The sequence below is a fragment of the Oncorhynchus masou genome, chromosome 5 (assembly GCF_036934945.1).
Source record: "Oncorhynchus masou masou isolate Uvic2021 chromosome 5, UVic_Omas_1.1, whole genome shotgun sequence".
In the NCBI taxonomy this organism is placed as follows: Eukaryota; Metazoa; Chordata; class Actinopteri; order Salmoniformes; family Salmonidae; genus Oncorhynchus; species Oncorhynchus masou.
Genome location: NC_088216.1, coordinates 85608776 through 85633685, shown reverse-complemented (window position 1 = coordinate 85633685; position 24910 = coordinate 85608776). Strand labels below are relative to the sequence as shown.

The window sequence follows — 24910 nt, the reverse complement described above, 5'->3', positions numbered from 1 at the left end:
ACGTGGGTGTAGACGGTGGGCTTTCCCTGGACGTTGCAGCTTTGGGTGGACAGGAAGCTGGTCACACCGTGGACGTAGTACTTCCCACTCACCTGGCAGTTCAGGGGCCCGCCAGAGTCTCCCTACAGGGGGCCGCCAGAGTCTCCCTACAGGGGGCCGCCAGAGTCTCCCTACAGGGGGCCGCCAGGGCCTCCCTACAGGGGGCCGCCAGAGTCTCCCTACAGGGGGCCGCCAGAGTCTCCCTACAGGGGGCCGCCAGAGTCTCCCTACAGGGGGCCGCCAGAGTCTCCCTACAGGGGGCCGCCAGCGTGTCCCTACAGGGGGCCGTCAGAGTGTCCCTACAGGGGGCCGCCAGAGTCTCCCCACAGGGGGCCGCCAGAGTCTCCCTACAGGGGGCCGCCAGGGTGTCTCTACAGGGGGCCGCCAGAGTCTCCCCACAGGGGGCCGCCAGAGTCTCCCTACAGGGGGCCGCCAGGGTGTCTCTACAGGGGGCCGTCAGAGTGTCCCTACAGGGGGCCGCCAGAGTCTCCCCACAGGGGGCCGCCAGAGTCTCCCTACAGGGGGCCGCCAGGGTGTCTCTACAGGGGGCCGCCAGAGTCTCCCTACACGAAAGAGAGAGTGAGGGGGAGGACATGGTGAATACTACACTCACTGTGATGATTCTACTGAAAACATTCAAAATACCATTAAACTCTTAACAGGGTGTGATACTGTGTTGATACCACAATGTAAAGGGGGAGTTTAACTTGTATTTTTATTGACCTTTTATTTCAGTCTCTAGGCACACTCACAGGGCCCTACACATTCACAGGGCCATACACACTCACATAGGCCCTACACACTCACAGATAGGCCCTACACACTTACACATAGGCCCTACACACTCACAGATAGGCCCTACACACTCACATAGGCCCTACACACTCACATAGGCCCTACACACTCACAGATAGGCCCTACACACTCACAGATAGGCCCTAAACACTCACAGATAGGCCCTGCACACTCACAGGGCCCTACACACTCACATAGGCCCTGCACACTCACATAGGCCCTGCACACTCACAGGGCCCTGCACACTCACATAGGCCCTGCACACTCACATAGGCCCTGCACACTCACATAGGCCCTACACACTCACAGGGCCCTACACACTCACATAGGCCCTGCACACTCACAGGGCCCTACACACTCACATAGGCCCTGCACACTCACATAGGCCCTGCACACTCACATAGGCCCTGCACACTCACATAGGCCCTACACACTCACATAGGCCCTACACACTCACAGGGCCCTACACACTGACAGGGCCCTACACACTCACAGGGCCCCACACACTCACTGGGCCCTACACACTCACATAGGCCCTACACACTCACAGGGCCCTACACACTCACAGGGCCCTACACACTCACAGGGCCCTACACACTCACAGGGCCCTAAAAATACACACTCACAGGGCCCTACACACTCACAGGGCCCTACACACTCACAGGGCCCTACACACTCACAGGGCCCTACTCACACACTCACAGGGCCCTACACACTCACAGGGCCCTACACACTCACAGGGCCCTGCACACTCACAGGGCCCTGCACACTCACAGGGCCCTGCACACTCACAGGGCCCTGCACACTCACAGGGCCCTGCACACTCACAGGGCCCTGCACACTGACTGAGATGCACTGCTGACTGAGTCTGGGGCGGCAGGGTAGCCTAGTGGTTAGAGCGTTGGACGAGTAACCGGAAGGTTGCAAGTTCAACCCCCCGAGCTGACAAGGTACAAATCTGTTCCTCAGTTCTGCCCCTGAACAGGCAGTTAACCCGCTGTTCCTAGACCAGTTAACCCACTGTTCCAGTTAACCCACTGTTCCTAGACCAGTTAACCCACTGTTCCTAGTCGAGTTAACCCACTGTTCCTAGGCCAGTTAACCCACTCTTCCTAGACGAGTTAACCCACTGTTCCTAGGCCAGTTAACCCACTGTTCCTAGACCAGTTAACCCACTGTTCCTAGACCAGTTAACCCCACTGTTCCTAGACCAGTTAACCCACTGTTCCTAGACCAATTAACCCACTGTTCCTAGGCCGTCATTGAAAATAAGAATTTGTTCTTAACGGACTTGCGTAGTCAAATAAAACATTTTCAAGCATAGTGGTGGCTGCATCACGTTATGGGTATGCTTGTAATCATTGAGGACTGTGGAATTTTTCAGGATGAAAACAAATTTAATGGCTCTAAGCACAGGCAAAATCCTAGAGGATGAATTCATCTTTCAGCAGGACAATAACCTAAAATACAAGGCTAAATGTACAGTGGAGTTGCTTACCAAGAAGACATTGAATGTTTCTGAGTGGCCGAGTTAAAGTTTGGAAAATGAAGAATGGAAAAACCTCCCCAAATACAGGTGTGCCAAGCTTCTAGCGTAATACCCAAGAAGACTGTAAGGCTGTAATCGCTGCCAAAGGTGCTTCCACACCTTTGAGTAAGTACTGAGTAAATGTCTGAATACTTATGTAAATGTGATATTTCAGTTTCATTTGCAATAAATGTGCAAAAAAATCTAAAAACCTGTTCTTGCTTTGTCATTATGGGGTATTGTGTGTAGATTAATGAGGGGGGGGGACCATTTTAGAATCAGCTGGTAACGTCACAAAATGTGGAAAAAGTCAAGGGGTCTGAATACTTTCTGAAATGGAGATCAGCCCTTTCGGGAGTTTAGATAATTTATTTATAAATCCCATCATTGGATGGTTCTGTACTTGCATAGCTGACCTAAATTGTAAGTGATGAACAAAATATTTGCCTGGTAATGTATATGTGTCCATGTTATCGATAAGGATTCCGCATTTGGACCATTAGGGTTTAAGGTTAATGCAAAAGGCCACCCTCCGGATCGCAAGGAACTATCGTGAAATGTTGGATTATGGGCATACCATTTTGATTCCCAGTTACATTGTTTTTCAAATTTGCGTCAAATAGAAATTGTGTGCGCAGTAATAGGACCAAAGCGTAGTTTTCGTGGTGTATCGGTGAAGACCATTTATTCCAGGGCAATAGGAGACACCATATTTTTCTCTATACTCAGCCAGAGGGCAGAAGAAGAAACATGCCTAAATCAATTTAACATGGGACAAAATGCTACTGTCTGGAAATACAATTTCAAGTTTGTTACGGACACTCCTACGCCTTTCCCTCTTTTGCAAGTGTGTTAATTTGATCCGGGCTCACTTACAATGCCATAAACATTTTGAAACCACACTATGGATTTTAGCCCAATAGCCAGAAAGGGGAGACAAGAGAAGCATTGAACGACAGGAATTCAGCCGTGTCAATATAGTCATTTTGACAATAGGTATTTGGACGGTTAAAGTACCTGTGGTTTTAGTTCATCTACTCAGGTCGAATTTAATCCATTTGAGTGTTCTGTTAAGGTTTCTGTCAATTGTTTTATCTAAGGAAGGAAATATAGCTGTTGCCAAATGTTTACAATGTGAAAGAAAAGTAGAGATGGAGTCCTCCTTCGGGGTCTTAAGCGGCAGTAGGGTAGATTTGGTTACATTTATTTTATCACTTGAGAGCGGTAGGGTAACCTAGTGGTTAGAGCATTGGACTAGTAACCGGAAGGTTGCAAGTTCAAACTCCCGAGCTGACAAGGTACAAATCTGTCGTTCTGCCCCTGAACAGGCAGTTAACCCACTGTTCCTAGGCCGTCATTGAAAATAAGAATTTGTTCTTAACTGACTTGCCTGGTTAAATAAAGGTAAAATTAAAAGATAATCACTGCGTTTACAAAACATTAAGAACACCTGCTTGTTCCATGACATAGACTGACCAGTGCAACTCAATATTAGGAAGGTGTTCTTAATGTTTTGTACACTCAGTGTGGAGATGATCTTGTCTGTGATCTTCAGAGCTTTTGGGAGGGATTCAAATAAATTGTCTAAATAAACTAAGATATCGTCGGCGTACAAATCACATTATTGTGGAATCACCTCCTCTAGGAGTATGAATGAGGCTGTTTGAGAAGGTTTGAATCCCAAGCAACCTGCCAACACATAGTTTGAAGTACAATAGACCAATATAGCTACTGTAGTAGGTCACAGCTGTGTGCTCGAAAACCTTGGTAGAGCATGGGTGCAGTAGGCACTGGGGTACTGGAAAACATTGGTATAGCATGGGTGCAGTAGGCACTGGGGTGCTGGAAAACATTGGTATAGCATGGGTGCAGTAGGCACTGGGGTGCTGGAAAACATTGGTATAGCATGGGTGCCGTAGGAATTGGGGTGCTGGAAAACCTTGGTAGAGCATTGGTGGAATAGGCATTGTGCTGCTGGAAAACCTTGGTAGAGCATGGGTGCAGTAGAAATTGGGGTGCTCATGAATTTCCTTTCTTTTTGGCTTCAGACCAATGCATACTTCTCACTTAAAACATAGTTTTTTTGTGTGTTTAATAATTATACGGTCCGATATGTTCCAAACTTGACCAAAGATATGAACATTCTTGTCTATCAAAAGCTTTGTCTGCATCAAGTGATAAAACTTCCCAAGGCGCTTGGTTTTCTGATGAAGCATGTAAGATATGTACTTGACGATGGAAGTTATCTGAGAAGAATAGTTGTTTAACAAACCCTCTTTGGTCCAGATGTACCAGTTTGGATAAGTACGTTTCGATAAGGGACGACAGAATTTTAGAAAATAGTTTAATATTAAAGACAGAGGGCGAAAGTAAGAGTACTGGGTGGCATCCTTACCTCTTTTAAAACAAATAAAAGCTAAATTAGTGGAGTATTTACATCCCTTCTAAATGAACCTTTGTGAGCGGCTGTGTTAATCATTGACACTAACAGTGGAACTAATTGGTTTTGTTAAATAGACCTCAGGAGGGAGACAGTCCCAACCAGGTGATTTGCCTTTATTCATGTTATCCAATGGCCTTTTGAGTTCATAGAGAGAGATGTTGGCTCCCAGCAAGACGGCTCCCTCAATTGAGAGCAGTGATATCTTTTAAAAAATGACTAAATTTGCGTGGATTTTACAATCAGAGGTTTACAATTTTTTTTAGAAATGGAAAAATCTTTGTTTGATTAATTTTTGGTTCTTATAGTAATTCACCCGATTCAGATTCAATAGTTGCTATATCCACTAATTGATCATTACTGCGAAGCTTGTCAGTCATCTTCTTTACTTGTGATTTATTTAGCCTAGATGTATTGATTTAGCCCAGATGTATTGATATTGATTGAGCCCAGATGTATTGATTTAGCCCAGATGTATTGATTTAGCCCAGATGTATTGATATTGATTGAGCTCAGATGTATTGATTGAGCCCAGATGTATTGATATTGATTTAGCCCAGATGTATTGATTTAGCCCAGATGTATTGATTTAGCCCAAATGTATTGATATTGATTTAGCCCAGATGTATTGATTTAGCCCAGATGTATTGATTTAGCCCAAATGTATTGATCTTGATTTAGCCTAGATGTATTGATTTAGCCCAGATGTATTGATTTAGCCCAGATGTATTGATTTAGCCCAGATGCAAATACAGTTGCATTGTTTTTAATAAAACCTTCAAATGGCTTCCTTTAAAATCCGAGGATCACTGAATGAATGTTTGTTAATCATTATGAATCAATTCGATTCCGTTTCAAAATTGTTCACAGAAGGACTTTTTAGTACGGAACATTAAAAGCGCCATCTTGTGGCTCTTTCAGGAGATTCTGACATTTGTATCTGGCAATAATAAGCATGATGATCAGTGCTAATCTTGTTTTTATGAGGATATTTTCACACTATGTGATCAAAATAACACTCTGAAATTGTGAAAACTATGATCATGCCCTTTTAGTGTAAGAGCTGATTGGAAACAATTCATGGAATTTCATCCTGTTCAGGTGGGATATAACTATTGGCCCACATTATGACTTACACATGGGATCTGATTTTAATAGACCAATGACTTTTGATCTGGGTAACGGGGTGGGCGCTAGACCATCCTATCAGCCAATGAGTGCTGTGTATGTAAATATCTTCACATTTGATATCTTTCGAGGATTTTATGTAATCTGCCACAAGACATCTTGTAGTTCTTTTTGGGTACTTCAGATTATCACTGGTGTCTGTAATTATCTCTGGCCCTCTTCTGTGTGGCCTTATCACATGCAAAATATTTGAAACAATTAAATGTAATTATTTATTTAAAAAAAAATGAATAACAAAGAAAATACACATTTTCACTTTTCAATTAGCACCTGGAATCCACCTGACGTTTATGTCTGGAAAATATGCCTAAATGACTTATTTTCAATCTAATTTTGCATGACTGATATTCACATGACTGGGGTTATATTCACACTTCTTTAATTGAATTGTACATTTCTTTACTTTGTTCCTTTTGGGAGATGTGTCTTGTTGATATGTACCAGTACCTTCATGTAAACTAGAATATTAATAGACCTCAGTGAAATGATCCAATCTCCATGTTATTACCCACCAGGAGTTGGGTCTGGCCACCTCACCACCCACAACTCTCTCTCTCTCTCCTCAGCTCCATCTTCTAGGTATCTGGTCTGGGGCTCCTCTGAAAGCACAAGACACACACAACTCTCTCTCTCTCTCTCTCTCTCCTCAGCCCCATCTTCTAGGTATCTGGTCTGGGGCTCCTCTGAAAGCACAAGACACACACACACAACTCACTCTCTCTCTCTCTCTCTCTCTCTCAGCTCCATCTTCTAGGTATCTGGTCTGGAGATCCTCTGAAAGCACGAGACACACAACAGACAAGCGGTAAGGCCTTTACGACATCACTAATGTGAAACACGAATCAATACAAAAACAACAAACGTAACACAAAAACCGCAACAGCCTAAACTGGTGCAAACTAACACAGAGACCGGAACAAGGACAATCACCCACAAAACACTCAAAGAATATGGCTGCCTAAATATGCTTCCCAATCAGAGACAACGATAAACACCTGCCCCTGATTGAGAACCACTTCAGACAGCCATAGACTAAGCTAGCAAACCCCACTAAGCTACAATTCCGATACCTATGAAAAACCCCAAGACAAAACACACCACATACCAAAACCCATGTCACACCCTGGCCTGACCAAATAAATAAAGAAAACACAAAACACTAAGACCAGGGCGTGACAGATACACTATACAGTTCGCTTTAAATGTCCTAACCTTTTGAGAATTTGATCACTTGAAATGATTGACTATTTCTGACCTGGAAGACAAAATTCTTAAACGAATACCTTTGTTTGTCTAACATACAGAGAATAGCATAGAACAGAATTTACGGAGCCATCAGTAAGGATATCTTGTCTGTAGAGTGACAGGGCCATCTGTGACGGGGGCAGAAAGATAGTTCTCTCATTTATACTGGAAGAGTAATTCTCTGTAATTCTCTCATTCTCTGTCCACAATGGTACCCTACTTCCTAGAGTGCACATCTTATGCGCCCTGGTCAATAATATTGCACCACATGGGGAAAGGGTGTAATTCGGCACACACCCAGTGCTGTGTTCTGTGCACACCATAATTAGAACACCTTTGGTATACTGTCTGTGCAGTTACTACAGCTAGGGTATACTGTCTGTACAGTTACTACAGCTAGGGTATACTGTCTGTACAGTTACTACAGCTATGGTATACTGTCTGTACAGTTACTACAGCTATGGTATACAGTCTGTACAGTTACTACAGCTAGGGTATACAGTCTGTACAGTTACTACAGCTAGGGTATACTGTCTGTACAGTTACTACAGCTATGGTATACTGTCTGTACAGTTACTACAGCTATGGTATACAGTCTGTACAGTTACTACAGCTATGGTATACAGTCTGTACAGTTACTACAGCTAGGGTATACAGTCTGTACAGTTACTACAGCTAGGGTATACTGTCTGTACAGTTACTACAGCTATGGTATACTGTCTGTACAGTTACTACAGCTATGGTATACAGTCTGTACAGTTACTACAGCTATGGTATACAGTCTGTACAGCTATGGTATACTGTCTGTACAGTTACTACAGCTATGGTATACTGTCTGTACAGTTACTACAGCTATGGTATACAGTCTGTACAGCTATGGTATACTGTCTGTACAGTTACTACAGCTAGGGTATACTGTCTGTACAGTTACTACAGCTAGGGTATACTGTCTGTACAGCTATGGTATACAGTCTGTACAGTTACTACAGCTAGGGTATACAGTCTGTACAGTTACTACAGCTAGGGTATACAGTCTGTACAGTTACTACAGCTAGGGTATACTGTCTGTACAGTTACTACAGCTAGGGTATACTGTCTGTACAGCTATGGTATACAGTCTGTACAGTTACTACAGCTAGGGTATACAGTCTGTACAGTTACTACAGCTATGGTATACTGTCTGTACAGTTACTACAGCTAGGGTATACAGTCTGTACAGTTACTACAGCTAGGGTATACTGTCTGTACAGTTACTACAGCTATGGTATACAGTCTGTACAGTTACTACAGCTAGGGTATACTGTCTGTACAGTTACTACAGCTAGGGTATACTGTCTGTACAGTTACTACAGCTAGGGTATACTGTCTGTACAGTTACTACAGCTATGGTATACAGTCTGTACAGTTACTACAGCTAGGGTATACTGTCTGTACAGTTACTACAGCTATGGTATACTGTCTGTACAGTTACTACAGCTATGGTATACAGTCTGTACAGATACTACAGCTATGGTATACAGTCTGTACAGTTACTACAGCTATGGTATACAGTCTGTACAGCTATGGTATACTGTCTGTACAGTTACTACAGCTATGGTATACTGTCTGTACAGTTACTACAGCTATGGTATACTGTCTGTACAGCTATGGTATACTGTCTGTACAGTTACTACAGCTAGGGTATACTGTCTGTACAGTTACTACAGCTAGGGTATACTGTCTGTACAGTTACTACAGCTAGGGTATACTGTCTGTACAGTTACTACAGCTATGGTATACAGTCTGTACAGTTACTACAGCTATGGTATACTGTCTGTACAGTTACTACAGCTATGGTATACAGTCTGTACAGTTACTACAGCTAGGGTATACTGTCTGTACAGTTACTACAGCTAGGGTATACTGTCTGTACAGTTACTACAGCTATGGTATACTGTCTGTACAGTTACTACAGCTAGGGTATACTGTCTGTACAGTTACTACAGCTATGGTATACTGTCTGTACAGCTATGGTATACTGTCTGTACAGTTACTACAGCTAGGGTATACTGTCTGTACAGTTACTACAGCTATGGTATACTGTCTGTACAGCTATGGTACACTGTCTGTACAGTTGCTACAGCTAGGGTATACAGTCTGTACAGCTATGGTATACAGTCTGTACAGTTACTACAGCTATGGTATACTGTCTGTACAGATACTACAGCTATGGTATACTGTCTGTACAGTTACTACAGCTATGGTATACTGTCTGTACAGATACTACAGCTATGGTATACTGTCTGTACAGTTACTACAGCTATGGTATACTGTCTGTACAGATACTACAGCTATGGTATACTGTCTGTACAGATACTACAGCTATGGTATACTGTCTGTACAGTTACTACAGCTATGGTATACTGTCTGTACAGATACTACAGCTATGGTATACTGTCTGTACAGTTACTACAGCTATGGTATACAGTCTGTACAGTTACTACAGCTATGGTATACTGTCTGTACAGTTACTACAGCTATGGTATACTGTCTGTACAGTTACTACAGCTATGGTATACTGTCTGTACACTGCTGATCTGACTAATCTGTTCCGTTCCACCAGCTGTAGCCCGGGTGTCTTTCTTCTCACAGTTATATCCTGTCACCAAGGCAACACCCTCTGGGGACCCCACAGTTTTCTCCTGTCACCAAGGCAACGCCCTCTGGGGACCCCACAGTTATCTCCTGTCACCAAGGCAACGCCCTCTGGGGACCCCACAGTTATCTCCTGTCACCAAGGCAACGCCCTCTGGGGACCCCACAGTTATCTCCTGTCACCAAGGCAACGCCCTCTGGGGACCCCACAGTTATCTCCTGTCACCAAGGCAACGCCCTCTGGGGACCCCACAGTTATCTCCTGTCACCAAGGCAACGCCCTCTGGGGACCCCACAGTTTTCTAAAGCTACTAAAGCCATGACATCCCCATACAAACCCTTAACAAAGAGTTGCAGTCTGTTTTGGAATGGGTGGTCAGTAATAAACTGGTCCTCAACATCTCTAAAACTAAGAGCATTGTATTTGGTACAAATCATTCCTTATTAAGTGCTAGACCTCAGCTGAATCTGGTAATGAATGGTGTGGCTGTTGAACAAGTTGAGGAGACTAAATGACTTGGTGTTACCTTAGATTGTAAACTGTCATGGTCAAAACATATAGATTCAATGGTTGTAAAGATGGGGAGAGTTCTGTCTGTAATAAAGAGATGCTCTGCTTTTTTGCCACCACACTCCAAAAAACAACTTCTGCCGGCTGTAGATTAGTCTGATCTTGATTATTGTCCGGTCGTGTGGTCCAGTGCTGCAAGTAAAGACCTAGTTAAGCTGCAGCTGGCCCAGAACAGAGGGCACGTTCTGCTCTTAACTGCAATCAGGGGCTGATATTAATACTATGCTGCCAGTCTCTATTGGCTCAGAGGAGAGGAGAGACTGACTGCATCACTTATCTCTTTTTACAAGAAACATTAATGTGCCCTCTTAAATCCCAAACTGTTTGCATAGTCAACTTACACACAGCTCTGACACACACACTTATCTCATCAGACATGCCACCAGGGGTCTTTTCACAGTCCCCAAATCCAGAACTAATTCAAAACAATGTACAGTATTTTATAGACCTCTTATTGCATGGAACTTCCTTCCATCTCATATTGCTTAAATAAACAGCAAACCTGGTTTCAAATAACAGATGAAGCAACACCTCCCAGGACAACGCCTCTCCCCTATTGGACCTGGATAGTTTGTGTGTATGTGTTGATATGTAGGCTATTGGACCTAGATAGTGTGTGTGTGTGTTGATATGTAGGCTATTGGACCTAGATAGTGTGTGTATGTGTTGATATGTAGGCTACTGGACCTAGATAGTGTGTGTGTGTATGTGTTGATATGTAGGCTATTGGACCTAGATAGTGTGTGTGTGTTGATATGTAGGCTATTGGACCTAGATAATGTGTGTGTGTGTTGATATGTAGGCTATTGGACCCAGATAGTGTGTGTGTGTGTGTGTGTTGATATGTAGGCTATTGGACCTGATAGTGTGTGTATGTGTTGATATGTAGACTATTGGACCTAGATAGTGTGTGTATGCATTGATATGTAGGCTACTGGACCTAGATAGTGTGTGTATGTGTTGATATGTAGACTATTGGACCTAGATAGTGTGTGTGTATGCATTGATATGTAGACTATTGGACCTAGATAGCGTGTGTGTATGTTGATATGTAGGCAAATCCAGACCTAGATAGTGTGTGTATGTGTTGATATGTAGACTATTGGACCTAGATAGTGTGTGTGTATGCATTGATATGTAGGCTATTGGACCTAGATAGTGTGTGTATGTGTTGATATGTAGACTATTGGACCTAGATAGTTTGTGTGTATGCATTGATATGTAGGCTATTGGACCTAGATAGTGTATGTGTTGATATGTAGACTATTGGACCTGGATAGTGTGTGTATGTGTTGATATGTAGGCTATTGGACCTAGATAGTGTGTGTGTATGTGTTGATATGTAGGCTACTGGACCTAGATAGTGTGTGTATGTGTTGATATGTAGACTATTGGACCTAGATAGTGTGTGTATGCATTGATATGTAGGCTACTGGACCTAGATAGTGTGTGTATGTGTTGATATGTAGACTATTGGACCTAGATAGTGTGTGTATGTGTTAATATGTAGACTATTGGACCTAGATAGTGTGTGTGTGTGTTGATATGTAGACTATTGGACCTAGATAGTGTGTGTATGTGTTGATATGTAGGCTATTGGACCTAGATAGTGTGTGTGTATGTGTTGATATGTAGACTATTGGACCTAGATAGTGTGTGTGTGTGTTGATATGTAGACTATTGGACCTAGATAGTGTGTGTATGTGCTGATATGTAGGCTATTGGACCCAGATAGTGTGTGTGTGTGTGTGTGTGTGTGTTGATATGTAGGCTATTGGACCCAGATAGTTTGTGTGTGTGTTGATATGTAGGCTATTGGACCTGGATAGTGTGTGTGTGTGTGTGTTGATATGTAGGCTATTGGACCTAGATAGTGTGTGTGTGTGTGTGTGTGTGTGTGTTGATATGTAGGCTATTGGACCCAGATAGTGTGTGTGTGTGTGTTGATATGTAGGCTATTGGACCCAGATAGTGTGTGTGTGTTGATATGTAGGCTATTGGACCTAGATAGTGTGTGTGTGTTGATATGTAGGCTATTGGACCCAGATAGTGTGTGTGTGTATGTGTTGATATGTAGGCTATTGGACCTAGATAGTGTGTGTGTGTTGATATGTACGTCTCTGAGAAGTGTGGTACAGAACGGCAGACAAGTGAGTGAAAAGAATATACGATTTTCATGCCAAAAATTGCACGAAAGAGCACAATGTCAAACCAACATACGTGTAACATTACTCTTTCGCCTTTGCGTCAAAAGTATATCACAATTTTTAGTTCAAAGTTGTTTTTAAATAGAGTCTGAATGTTTGCTCCGTGCTCAAAATGATTTCATCAGGCGAAGATTGTTAGCGCGATGCTAGCACATGTGCAACATGAATGTCTAGCTTGCTACACGTTTAGACTCGCGGGATCACTCAGCATTATGTTGCTCTACAATATGTCTAGTTTGCTGTTTAACACATGGCTTCTTGAAATATATTGTACTTTTGCTCACAATTCGACGTTGGCTGGTGAAATTGTAACGTTACTGTAGCTAACTAGCTACCGCTTGTTATGTAGACTCGAGCTGATAGGCTTTTGGGCCTAGAGTGTAGACTCATTCACATGGTCTTTTTATTCCTACTAGTTAATTACAGGTAGTTATTTACACCTGCATTTATGCGGTCCATGTGTAACCTAACCCACGTTGCCAACATCACTAGTAACCGTTACGTTAGCTAACTATTCGTGTGTTGGCAGCAGTGCAGAAATTCCTTAGATGGTGTTTCCTCTTGAATTCAACAAATGAGTTGATCATGATGTGTTAATGTCATTGATTAATGTAGGATACCATTATTACAAGGCCTTTTGCCTTGTGGGATCTGTGGCAAAACATTGCGTGCGTGGTACCTTGAATCTCATAATTAAATCATCAGTATTACCTGACCAAATATTATGATTCTCTCCAGTGACTTCAGAGTCGTAGGAGACTGCCCCAGCAGTGGCTGATATGCCAGAAATCAAGCTCTTTGGGAAATGGAGTACCGACGATGTTCAGATCAATGACATCTCACTGCAGGTGAAGCATTTCAATGTTTGAAACCCCACCTCTTCAAGGAATACCTAGGATAGGATAAAGTAATCCTTCTCACCCCCCCTTAAATGATTTAGATGCACTATTGTAAAGTGGCTGTTCCACTGGATGTCAGAGGTGAATTCACCAATTTGTAAGTCGCTCTGGATAAGAGCGTCTGCTAAATGACTTAAATGTAAATGTTGATATGTAGGCTATTGGACCCAGATAGTGTGTGTGTGTGTATGTGTTGATATGTAGGCTATTGGACCTAGATAGTGTGTGTGTGTTGATATGTAGGCTATTGGACCCATAGATGTGTGTGTGTGTATGTGTTGATATGTAGGCTATTGGACCTAGATAGTGTGTGTGTGTTGATATGTAGGCTATTGGACCTGGACCTAGATAGTGTGTGTGTGTGTGTATGTGTGTGTGTGTGTGTGTGTGTTGATATGTAGGCTATTGGACCCAGATAGTGTGTGTGTGTTGATATGTAGGCTATTGGACCCAGATAGTGTGTGTGTGTATGTTGATATGTAGACTATTGGACCTAGATATTTTTTTAATGTGTTGATATGTAGGCTATTGGACCTAGATAGTGTGTGTGTGTTGATATGTCAGGCTACTAGTTTTAGATTTTTTGGGGGGGTCTGTTGTTCAATGTAGTTAATCTGTTATTCATTGCATTTGTTAAAATTGATGTACTTCTGTCCTTGAGATGTTCTTGTCTAATGATGTTCTGTATTATGTTGTTGTTGTTTCATGTGGATCCCAGGAAGAGTAGCTGCTGCTTTTGCAACAGCTAATGAGGATCCAAATAAAATAAACAATACCAAACACATCTCATTCTCAAACACAGCTGGCTTAGTCACAAAATACCCCCGCTAAAATTACGCACACAATTCTGTGAAATAAATATCGACAGGGTGGATTTGACATGAACAGTAAAAAGTAAACATGAGAGAAGGTTTACTCCAAAGTCAATGAAGTTTATTGAACTTTTAGAGCAGAACGTTGGTGTAGCTGAGCAGCGTCAGGGATGAATCTGGGTTCTGTCTCTCGAAGACCACGTTCCCTTTCAACCCATGATCTGTACAGGAAAGGAGACCAATTAAAATAGACGCAGACATTTTTCCCCCCCAAAATAATAATCAATATTGTGACAGAGACTATGACACAAATTGAACAAAATAAACTATACAAAACAATGTGTCAGCCATCTTGGGTATGTCATCTAATATAGCATTAATGCCATAGACAAGCTTGGAGAGAAAGAAAATCATGTTCTTCTCCTGTCCCTAGCTCTACAGGACGTACCCCGTTCATCCAGCTGATGTAAGCAGACACACGGGTGAAGACAGTGGGCTTGCGGGTGGCGTTGCATCCGGAAGAGGAAACGAAGCTGGTCACACCGTGGACGTAGTACTGACCGTTGACCTGGCAGTTCAGGGGGCCGCCAGAGTCTCCCTACAATGAGAGAGAGAGAGAGAGAGAGAGAGAGAGAGAGAGAGAGAGAGAGAGAGAGAGAGAGAGAGAGAGAGAGAGAGAGAGAGAGAGAGAGAGAGAGAGAGAGAGAGAGAGAGAGAGAGAGAGAGAGAGAGAGAGAGAGAGAGAGAGAGAGAGATATATATAGAGAGAGAGAGAGAGAGAGAGAGAGAGAGAGAGAGAGAGAGAGAGAGAGAGAGAGAGAGAGAGAGAGAGAGAGAGAGAGAGAGAGAGAGAGAGAGAGAGAGAGAGAGAGAGAGAGAGCTTCCTCAGGACTGAGTTACCAATTTGTTATTCTTACTCATATTATTGTAGAACATAAAGAGTCACTGGTTATTTTTATTTTCTAAACATGTAGCTAAACTATGATATAATTCCAATGATAATCAAATATAAAGTGTATCAAACATATGCAGTAAAACCAAGACAAATCATATTCATACCTCTTTGTGTAAGTTTTTCCATTTTTCCAAGGACATACGCAGAGTCATGGGTTCAAATCCCAAACCGATCGGTCTTCCCCCTCTCCCCCTCCATTACACTGGTCTTACCTGGCAACCAGAGTTGGCTCCGCCACCGGCACAGACCATAGTGGTCTTGACGGAAGATCCCCACCAGCTAGAGCTGGAGCAGGTCTGGTGGTCAACGCTGGGCAGCCAAGCCTGCTTCAGGCTGTTGGACAGAGAACCGCCGGCTACAGGGAAGACAGGGGACACGTTAGAGGAGAGAACAGAACCGCCGGCTACAGGGAAGACAGGGGACACGTTAGAGGAGAGAACAGAACCGCCGGCTACAGGGAAGACAGGGGACATGTTAGAGGAGAGAACAGAACCGCCGGCTACAGGGAAGACAGGGGACACGTTAGAGGAGAGAACAGAAACAGGGAAACAGGGGACACGTTAGAGGAGAGAACAGAACCGCCGGCTACAGGAAGAAGGGGACAGGGGACACGTTAGACGGAGAGAACAGAAAGCTACAGGAAGACAGGGGACACGTTAGAGGAGAGAACAGAACCGCCGGCTACAGGAAGACAGGGGACACGTTAGAGGAGAGAACAGAAGCTACAGGAAGACAGGGGACACGTTAGGAGAGGAGAGAACAGAACCGCCGGCTACAGGGAAGACAGGGGACACGTTAGAAGGACAAAGGGATGCTTTATTAGAATATGTGAAAAATAGTGACATTTATCCATTTTTGTTATATATCTCTTCAGCTGATAGTGAGGAACAGGGGAAACATTTAAGAGGAACAGGATATGAGAATTCAATATGGTTTCATTAGAACATTTCCAAGTAATGACATATAACCAACCATCTGTCGTCTCAGTTGACATATTAGATATAGCAGGTTGACTTTTAGTGTCACGAGTCTTGTCCTGGAGGCAAAACTGAGCGATTTCCCATTAGATAGGCCAGCTGCAAAGTAATAGTTGGCTATTGTAAAGATACATAAAAACAAAAATGGTATTTTTGGTCGTAATTTAAAGTTAAGGTTAATTTCTAGTTTTAATGTCACATTCACAAATACAGTGAAATACATGCCTTTCTTGCAATTTCAAAACCCAATAATCCAATAATCAATAACAATAAAATACTAAAAATTACAAGGTAGAACAAAAACACACAAGATATAACGAGGGTTATGTACTAGGGTTATCAGTGGGGTTAGGATTAGTTTTATAATCAGATTTTATTACTCTGTTCCAGCTAGTGACCACTCTCCAGAGCAAGATTCATGACGAAAAACACTAACCTGCTTAGTTAGTCACTTACATGCTTAAGACCAAGTATAAACCCCCCCAAAAAACTAATTTGTTCTGTTAGTGTCATATTCAGTGTTGTGGTTAGTTATGGGTGTATGTAAAGACAATGAAATGTTGAATGTGTTTGATGTTACATTGAGATAATAGGTTACTACTGACTCTGGGTGCGTCCCCATCCGGTGATGTAGCAAGGATTGTTGTTGGGCAGGATCTGGCCAGATGGAGGAAGAGCAGCCAGCTGGACAGCAGAGTTCAGGGAAGCCTCAGTGGACAGACGCAGCAGGGCGATGTCATTTCTAAGGAATAGAAGAGTACTGTATCATACCTGAGGAACAGAAGGTTATAAATCTTTCTCACAGATTTCTGCACTTCCTCCTAAACTTTCTATTCTGTACTTATGCACTTTAACCCTAACATGGGTTAGCCACTAGGAAGATAGTCTAGTGGATAGAGGAGGCAGGTAGTCTAGTGGTTAGAGGAGGCATGTAGCCTAGTGGTTAGAGTGGCAGGTAGTCTAGTGGTTAGATGAGGCAGGTAGTCTAGTGGTTAGAGGAGGCAGGTAGTCTAGTGGCAAGAGAAGGCAGGCAGCCTAGTGGTTAGAGGAGGCAGGTAGCCTAGTGGTTAGAGGAGGCAGGTAGCCTAGTGGTTAGAGGAGGCAGGTAGCCTAGCGGTTAGAGGAGGCAGGTAACCTAGTGGTTAGAGGAGGCAGGTAGCCTAGTGGTTAGAGGGCAGGTAGTCTAGTGGTTAGAGGAGGCAGGTAGCCTAGTGGTTAGAGGAGGCAGGTAGCCTAGTGGTTAGAGGAGGCAGGTAGTCCAGTGGTTAGAGGAGGCAGGTAGCCCAGTGGTTAGAGGAGGCAGGTAGCCCAGTGGTTAGAGGAGGCAGGTAACCTAGTGGTTAGAAGAGGCAGGTAGCCTAGCGGTTAGAGTGGCAGGTAGTCTAGAGGTTAGAGGAGGCAGGTAACCTAGTGGTTAGAGGAGGCAGGCAGGCAGGTAGCCTAGTGGTTAGAGGAGGCAGGTAGCCCAGTGGTTAGAGGAGGCAGGTAGCCCAGTGGTTAGAGGAGGCAGGTAGCCCAGTGGTTAGAGGAGGCAGGTAGCCTAGTGGTTAGAGGAGGCAGGTAGCCTAGTGGTTAGAGGAGGCAGGTAGCCCAGTGGTTAGAGGAGGCAGGTAACCTAGTGGTTAGAGGAGGCAGGTAGCCTAGTGGTTAGAGAAGGCAGGTAGTCTAGAGGTTAGAGGAGGCAGGTAGCCCAGTGGTTAGAGGAGGCAGGTAGCCCAGTGGTTAGAGGAGGCAGGTAGCCTAGTGGTTAGAGGAGGCAGGGATAGCCTAGCCCAGTGGTTAGAGTGGTGCGGCAGGTAGCCTAGTGGTTAGAGGAGGCAGGTAGCCTAGTGGTTAGAGGAGGCAGGTAGCCCAGTGGTTAGAGGAGGCAGGTAGCCCAGTGGTTAGAGGAGGCAGGTAGCCCAGTGGTTAGAGGAGGCAGGTAGCCCAGTGGTTAGAGGAGGCAGGTAGTCTAGTGGTTAGAGCGGCAGGTAGCCCAGTGGTTAGAGGAGGCAGGTAGCCTAGTGGTTAGAGGAAAGGCAGGTAGTCTAGTGGTTAGAGGAGGCAGGTAGTCTAGTGGTTAGAGGAGGCAGCTAGTCTAGTGGTTAGAGCGGCAGGTAGCCCAGTGGTTAGAGGAGGCAGGTAGCCTAGTGGTTAGAGAGGCAGGTAGCCTGGTGGTTAGAGGAGGCAGGTAGCCTAGTGGTTAGAGAGGCAGGTAGCCTGGTGGTTAGAGGAGGCAGGTAGCCTAGTGGTTCGAAAGGCAGGTAGTCTAGTGGTTAGAGTGCTGAGCCAATAACCGAAAGGTTGCTGGATCGAATCCTCGGGCTGACAAGGTAGCAATCTGTCGTTCTGCCCCTGAACAAGGCAGTGAACTCACTGTTCCCCAGGTGGGCCGTCAGTGAAAATAACAATTTGTTCTTATTAACTGACTTTCCTATTTATATAAAAAAAAAATATTTTTTTTTATTAAAAATATATTATTGTGGAATATCTACTAAATGCTAAGTATAGCTCTTGGGTCACTGTATTATAAACATACACAGCATCAAAAACATTTTTTAAAGAGCTTATATAGCTGCATCATGGTCTCCTTAGAATATATATATGTATATTCTTAAAGTGTGCCATTTTACCATTGTAGTTAAATGTAGTCACCTTGGCTGACATATTAGTTCTACTGCACGTCACTTGTGGTGACATAACATATATGTCACAGTAATGACATTGTGGTTATAGTTTTATACGTTTTAGAAGTACTGAACCATATTATACTAAAATTGCTATCAGTGAATGTCTCAGAATAAAATAATATATATATATATATATATTTTTTTAAACAGTCAATTTTCAACTTTGAAAACCGGACGTACCCTCCAGCGATGTTGTTTGAGTTCCACCCATTGTGGATGTAGACTTTGCTGACGGTCATGACCTGCTCCTTACCCTCGTTGCTGTTCAGGTTGTGGTCTCCCAGAACCACACGCCAAGTCCTCTGGCTGAAGACACACACACACACACAATAATACCTTGGTCCCTTAGGAAGTCATTTAGGAAGTTATGCAACATGTACACACACATATATATTATCGAGATCTTAAAGTTGGAATCTGTTGCGGTGAACCTTCCACGTACGCTAGGTCTACTTTAAATAATCGTGTTTTTTTTCTCTGACATCGTTGCACATCGTTACATCGTTGCACATCATTACAGCGTTGCACATCGTTACATCGTTGCACATCATTACATCGTTACATCGTTGCACATCGTTACATCGTTGCACATCGTTACATCATTGCACATCGTTACATCATTGCACATCGTTATATCGTTACAGCGTTGCACATCGTTACATCGTTGTATATCGTTGCACATCGTTACATCGTTACATCGTTGCACATCGTTACATCGTTGCACATTGTTACATCGTTACAGCGTTGCACATCGTTACATCGTTGTACATCGTTGCACATCGTTACATCGTTGCACATCGTTACATCGTTGCACATTGTTAAACATCGTTGCACATCGTTACACCGTTACATCGTCACTTCGTTGCACATCGTTACATCGTTACATCGTTGCACATCGTCACATTGTTACATCGTTGCACATCGTTACATCGTTGCACATTGTTACATCGTTGCACATCGTTACATCGTTACATCGGTGCACATCGTTACATCATTACATCGTTACATCGTCACATCGTTGCACATCGTTACATTGTTACATCGTTGCACATCGTTGCACATTGTTACATCGCTACATCGTTGCACATCATTACATTGTTACATCGTTGCACATCATTACATTGTTACAGCGTTGCACATCGTTACATCGTTACATTGTTGCACATCGTTACATCGTTACATCGTTGCACATCGTGACATCATTGCATATCATTACATCCTTACATCGTTACATCGTTACATCGTTGCATTGTTACATCGTTGCACATTGTTACATCGTTGCACATCGTTACATCGTTACACTTCATTTCACATCATTGCACATCGTTACATCGTGGCACATCATTACATCGTTACAGCGTTGCACATCGTTACAGCGTTGCACATCGCTACAGGGTTGCACATCGTTACAGCGTTGCACATCGTTACAGGGTTGCACATCATTACAGCGTTGCACATCGTTACAGCGTTGCATATCATTACATCCTTACATCGTTACATCGTTGCACATCGTTACATCGTTGTACATCGTTGCACATCGTTACATCGTTGCACATCGTTACATCGTTACATCGTTGTACATTGTTACATCGTTGTACATCGTTGTACATCGTTGCACATCGTTACATCATTGCGCATCGTTACATCGTTGCACATCATTACATCGTTACAGCGTTGCACATCGCTACAGCGTTGCACATCATTACATTGTTGCACATCATTACATTGTTGCACATCATTACAGCGTTGCACATCGTTACAGCGTTGCACATCGTTACATCGTTGCACATCGTTACATCGTTGCACACTGTTACAGCGTTGCACATCGTTACATCGTTACGTCGTTGCACATCGTCACATCGTTGCACATCGTTACATCGTTACATCGTTGCACATCGTTACATTGTCACATCGTTGCACACCGTTACATTGTTACATCGTTGCACATCGTTACATCATTGCACATCGTTACATCGTTGTACATCGTTACGTCGTTGCACATCGTTACATCGTTGCATATCGTTGCACATCGTTGCATCGTTACATCGTCACATCGTTGCACACCGTTACATCGTTACATCGTTACATCGTCACATCGTTGCACATCGGTACATTGTTACATCGTTGCACATCGTTACATCGTTACATTGTTACATCGTTGCACATCGTTACATCGTTACATCGTTGCACATCGTTACATCGTCACATCGTTGCACATCGTTACATCGTCACATCGTTGCACACCGTTACATCGTTACATCGTTACATCGTCACATCGTTGCACATCGGTACATCGTTGCACATCGTTACATCGTTACATCGTTGCACATCGTTACATCGTTGCACATCATTGCACGCTCAATAGAAATTCAGAGTTGTTTATCACAACGCTGGAAGCTCATCTCCTCCGTTTGATAAAAAATATGTTTATCAAATGAGCCCAGGGCGACCAGGGGCACTGTGTTACCTATAGCAGATCTCAGCTTTAACCTAACGCCAAGCGACTCCAAGAGGTTTCAGAGTTTCACTATAAAATCTAATGTCTTCCTTTGTCCAACCTGTCCACACAGTGAGCAGCAGTCATCACCCATCCTCTCCTGATCAGACTACCTCCACAGGTGTGGTAGTAGGAGCTGCCAGACAGGTACTGGAGAGAGATCTGAGGACAAGAGAGAAAGAGAGAGGTGAGAGGAGGATGTAAAAGATGAGAAGCAGAAGGGAGGAGAGAATTAGAACAAAAAAATATTACAAAAAAATATTTGACAAAAGTAGAAAAGTGTGTTTCATAGTATTAAACTATCAGGTGCAGCTACATCCTTGCCGGGTCCCAGGTCCCATGGCCAACTCCTCTAGTACAGAGGAACTGGGTGAAGCACAGAAAGAAAGATCTGGGCGCAGGCTAATGTTGACACCCAGAATCAAATCAGCTAGGCTTCACTGGTGGAACCAGCCTGTTTTACTGCACAGAATGGTGATCACAGCAATCAGGCTGGTTCCATCAGGCTACAAGAGACTATTTTTTATATATCCTTAATTTAACTAGGCAGGTCAGTTAAGAACAAATTCTTATTTACAATGAATGCCTACCGGGGAACAGTGGGTTAACTGCCTTGTTCAGGGGTAGAACAACAGCTCAGGGATTCGATCCAGCAACCTTTTGGTTACTGGTCCAACACTCTAACCACTAGGCTACCTGACACCCCAAATAAAAATGTTTTACCTGCCAGGGCCAGGAGTTGGGCTGGGCGACCTCGCCACCCACAACTCTTTCCTCAGCTCCATCTTCCAGGTATCTGGGCTGGGGAACCAGGTTCTCAGACAGCACTGGGGATAGAGGAAATACAGTTGTATATGTATATAGAAAAAAAAACAGAAAACCAAGCCTTGAGATCGAAGGTGCCACGTACACAGAAATGCTGGTTTTAGACAGCACTAAAAAGGCAGGGCAGGCCAAGGCTCATGATTGGAGTATTCATTGCACTGTAGCCTAACCAGGACGAATGACTCGGGGCTGAGACAAAATCATTCGCTGTCTGAGGCCCGTAAGCCCGGCTCTGGTGACGTCAATGGTGACTCGTAATAAACTAGTCCTGAACATATCTTAAACTAAAGGCAATATATTCGTTACAAATAATTCCCTAAGTTCTGGTAGTGAATGACGTGGCTGTAGAGTAAGTTGAGGAGACTAAACGTCTCGGTGTCATCTTAGACTGTAAATTGTCACGGTCAAGACATATTGATTAAATTGTTGTAAGGATTGGGAGAGGTCTGTCTATTTTTTTAACAACAAAGTTGATGAAACAAGTCCTGCAGGCTCTAGTTTCATATCATCCTGACTAATGCCTCGTGATATATATATATTTTAACCTTTATTTAACTAGGCAAGTCAGTTAAGAACAAATTCTTATTTTCAATGACAGCCTAGGAACAGTGGGTTAACTGCTTTGTTCAGGGGCAGAATGACAGAGTTGTACCTTGTCAGCTCGGGGATTTGAACTTACAACCTTCCGGTTCCTAGTCCAACGCTCTAACCACTAGACTACCCTGCCGCCTCTACACTCTAACCACTAGACTACCCTGCCACCTCTACACACTAACCACTAGGCTACCCTGCCGCCTCTACACTTTAACCACTAGGCTACCCTGCCGCCTCTACACTCTAACCACTAGGCTACCCTGCCGCCTCTACACTCTAACCACTAGGCTACGTTACCATGATATTGTCAAGTGCTGCAAAGAAGGACCTTGAAAAGCTGATGTCACCAGTCTGCATGTTTGTCTCAAAGTAGAGGTTGACTGAGGGACCTTACAGATAATTGTATGTGTGGGGTACAGAGATGAGGTAGTCATTCAAAAATAATATTAAACACTATTGCACACAGAGAGTGAGTCCATGCAACTCGTTATGTGACTTGTTCAGCATTTTTTTACTCCTGAACTTATTTAGTCTTGCCATGACAAAGAGTTTGAATACTTATTGACTCAAGACATTTCAGCGTATCATTTTTAAATTAATTCGTCAAATTTTTGTAACAACATAATTCCATTTTGACATTACGGTATAGGCCAGTGACCCAAACAAAAATCTACATTTAATCTGTATTAAATTCAGGCTGAAACAACGACAAAATGTGGAAAAGGTCAAGGGGTGTGAAGACCTTCTGAAGGCACGTTAGCAGGAGATCAGCTATATGAATGCACATTTTTGTCTTTGCACCATGGCAAAATGTGTAGAATTGTAGAAAGTCAGCTGTCGTCCCCCCCCACCCTCCCGCTCAGACCCTGCGGTCCACTGGTCTCTCCCCTATTTGACCTAGTTAACCTAGTTAAGACATATGTATACTGTCCCTATTTGACCTAGTTAACCTACTTAAGCCATATGTATACTGTATGGTCTATACCCTATTTGACCTAGTTAACCTAGTTAAGCCATATGTAACCTAGTTAAGGCATATGTATACTGTATGGTCTCTCTTCAAGGAGAGAGAGTGTAGAGATGGTTAATTTCTTCAAGGAGAGAGAGTGTAGAGATGGTTAATTTCTTCAAGGAGAGAGTGTAGAGATGGTTAATTTCTTCAAGGAGAGAGAGTGTAGAGATGGTTAATTTCTTCAAGGAGAGAGAGTATAGAGATGGTTCTGTTCTTCAAGGAGAGAGAGTGTAGAGATGGTTCTTTTCTTCAAGGAGAGAGAGTGTAGAGATGGTAATTTCTTCAAGGAGAGAGAGTGTAGAGATGGTTCATTTCTTCAAGGAGAGAGAGTGTAGAGATGGTTAATTTCTTCAAGGAGAGAGAGTGTAGAGATGGTTCATTTATTCAAGGAGAGAGAGTATAGAGATGGTTCATTTATTCAAGGAGAGAGAGTATAGAGATGGTTCTGTTCTTCAAGGAGAGAGAGTATAGAGATGGTTCATTTCTTCAAGGAGAGAGAGAGAGTGTAGAGATGGCCATTTCTTTAAGGAGAGAGAGTATAGAGATGGTCATTTCTTTAAGGAGAGAGAGTATAGAGATGGTTCATTTCTTCAAGGAGAGAGAGAGAGTGTAGAGATGGTCATTTCTTTAAGGAGAGAGAGTGTAGAGATGGCCATTTCTTTAAGGAGAGAGAGTATAGAGATGGTTCATTTCTTCAAGGAGAGAGAGAGATGGTCATTTCTTGTAGAGATGGTCATTTCTTTAAGGAGAGAGAGTGTAGAGATGGTCATTTCTTTAAGGAGAGAGAGTGTAGAGATGGCCATTTCTTTAAGGAGAGAGAGTATAGAGATGGTTCATTTCTTACCCAGGGCTGTGAGAGCGCTCAACAGGACGAACCTCAGCATGTTTTCAGTCTGTCAGTGTCAGTCTGTCCTGATGGAATATTCCGGTCCCCGTTTTATACCCTCGGGAGACATGAGAACACCCAACCTGATGTATCTATGGTTACAAAATTCAGGTAACTTTCCCAAAATGCCACAGTTT

At 43.4% G+C, this 24910-nt stretch overlaps 1 protein-coding gene across 1 annotated transcript; it reads right to left on the bottom strand.

Annotated features, from left to right (window-relative positions):
* Window positions 1-14467: 14467 nt before the first annotated feature.
* LOC135528118 (elastase-1-like) lies at window positions 14468-24876 on the bottom strand. The gene is made up of 8 exons (XM_064956954.1): window positions 24732-24876; window positions 22180-22283; window positions 21518-21618; window positions 19140-19265; window positions 16896-17032; window positions 15526-15668; window positions 14807-14956; window positions 14468-14579 (listed from the first exon to the last, which is right to left on the bottom strand). The coding sequence occupies exons 1-8, from the start codon at window positions 24769-24771 to the stop codon at window positions 14568-14570; spliced, it is 813 nt and encodes a 270-aa protein (XP_064813026.1). The 5' UTR covers window positions 24772-24876; the 3' UTR covers window positions 14468-14567.
* Window positions 24877-24910: the final 34 nt, after the last annotated feature.

What these genes read in the sequence shown, in the direction of transcription:
- LOC135528118 (XM_064956954.1), bottom strand. Translation starts at nt 24,771, where the DNA reads ATGCTGAGGTTCGTCCTGTTGAGCGCTCTCACAGCCCTGG. An exon ending in GAGCGCTCTCACAGCCCTGG is followed by an intron (nt 22,284 to 24,731) that starts GTAAGAAATGAA and finishes CTCTATCCCCAG; the next exon opens with TGCTGTCTGAGAACCTGGTT. An exon ending in CCAACTCCTGGCCCTGGCAG is followed by an intron (nt 21,619 to 22,179) that starts GTAAAACATTTT and finishes TCTTGTCCTCAG; the next exon opens with ATCTCTCTCCAGTACCTGTC.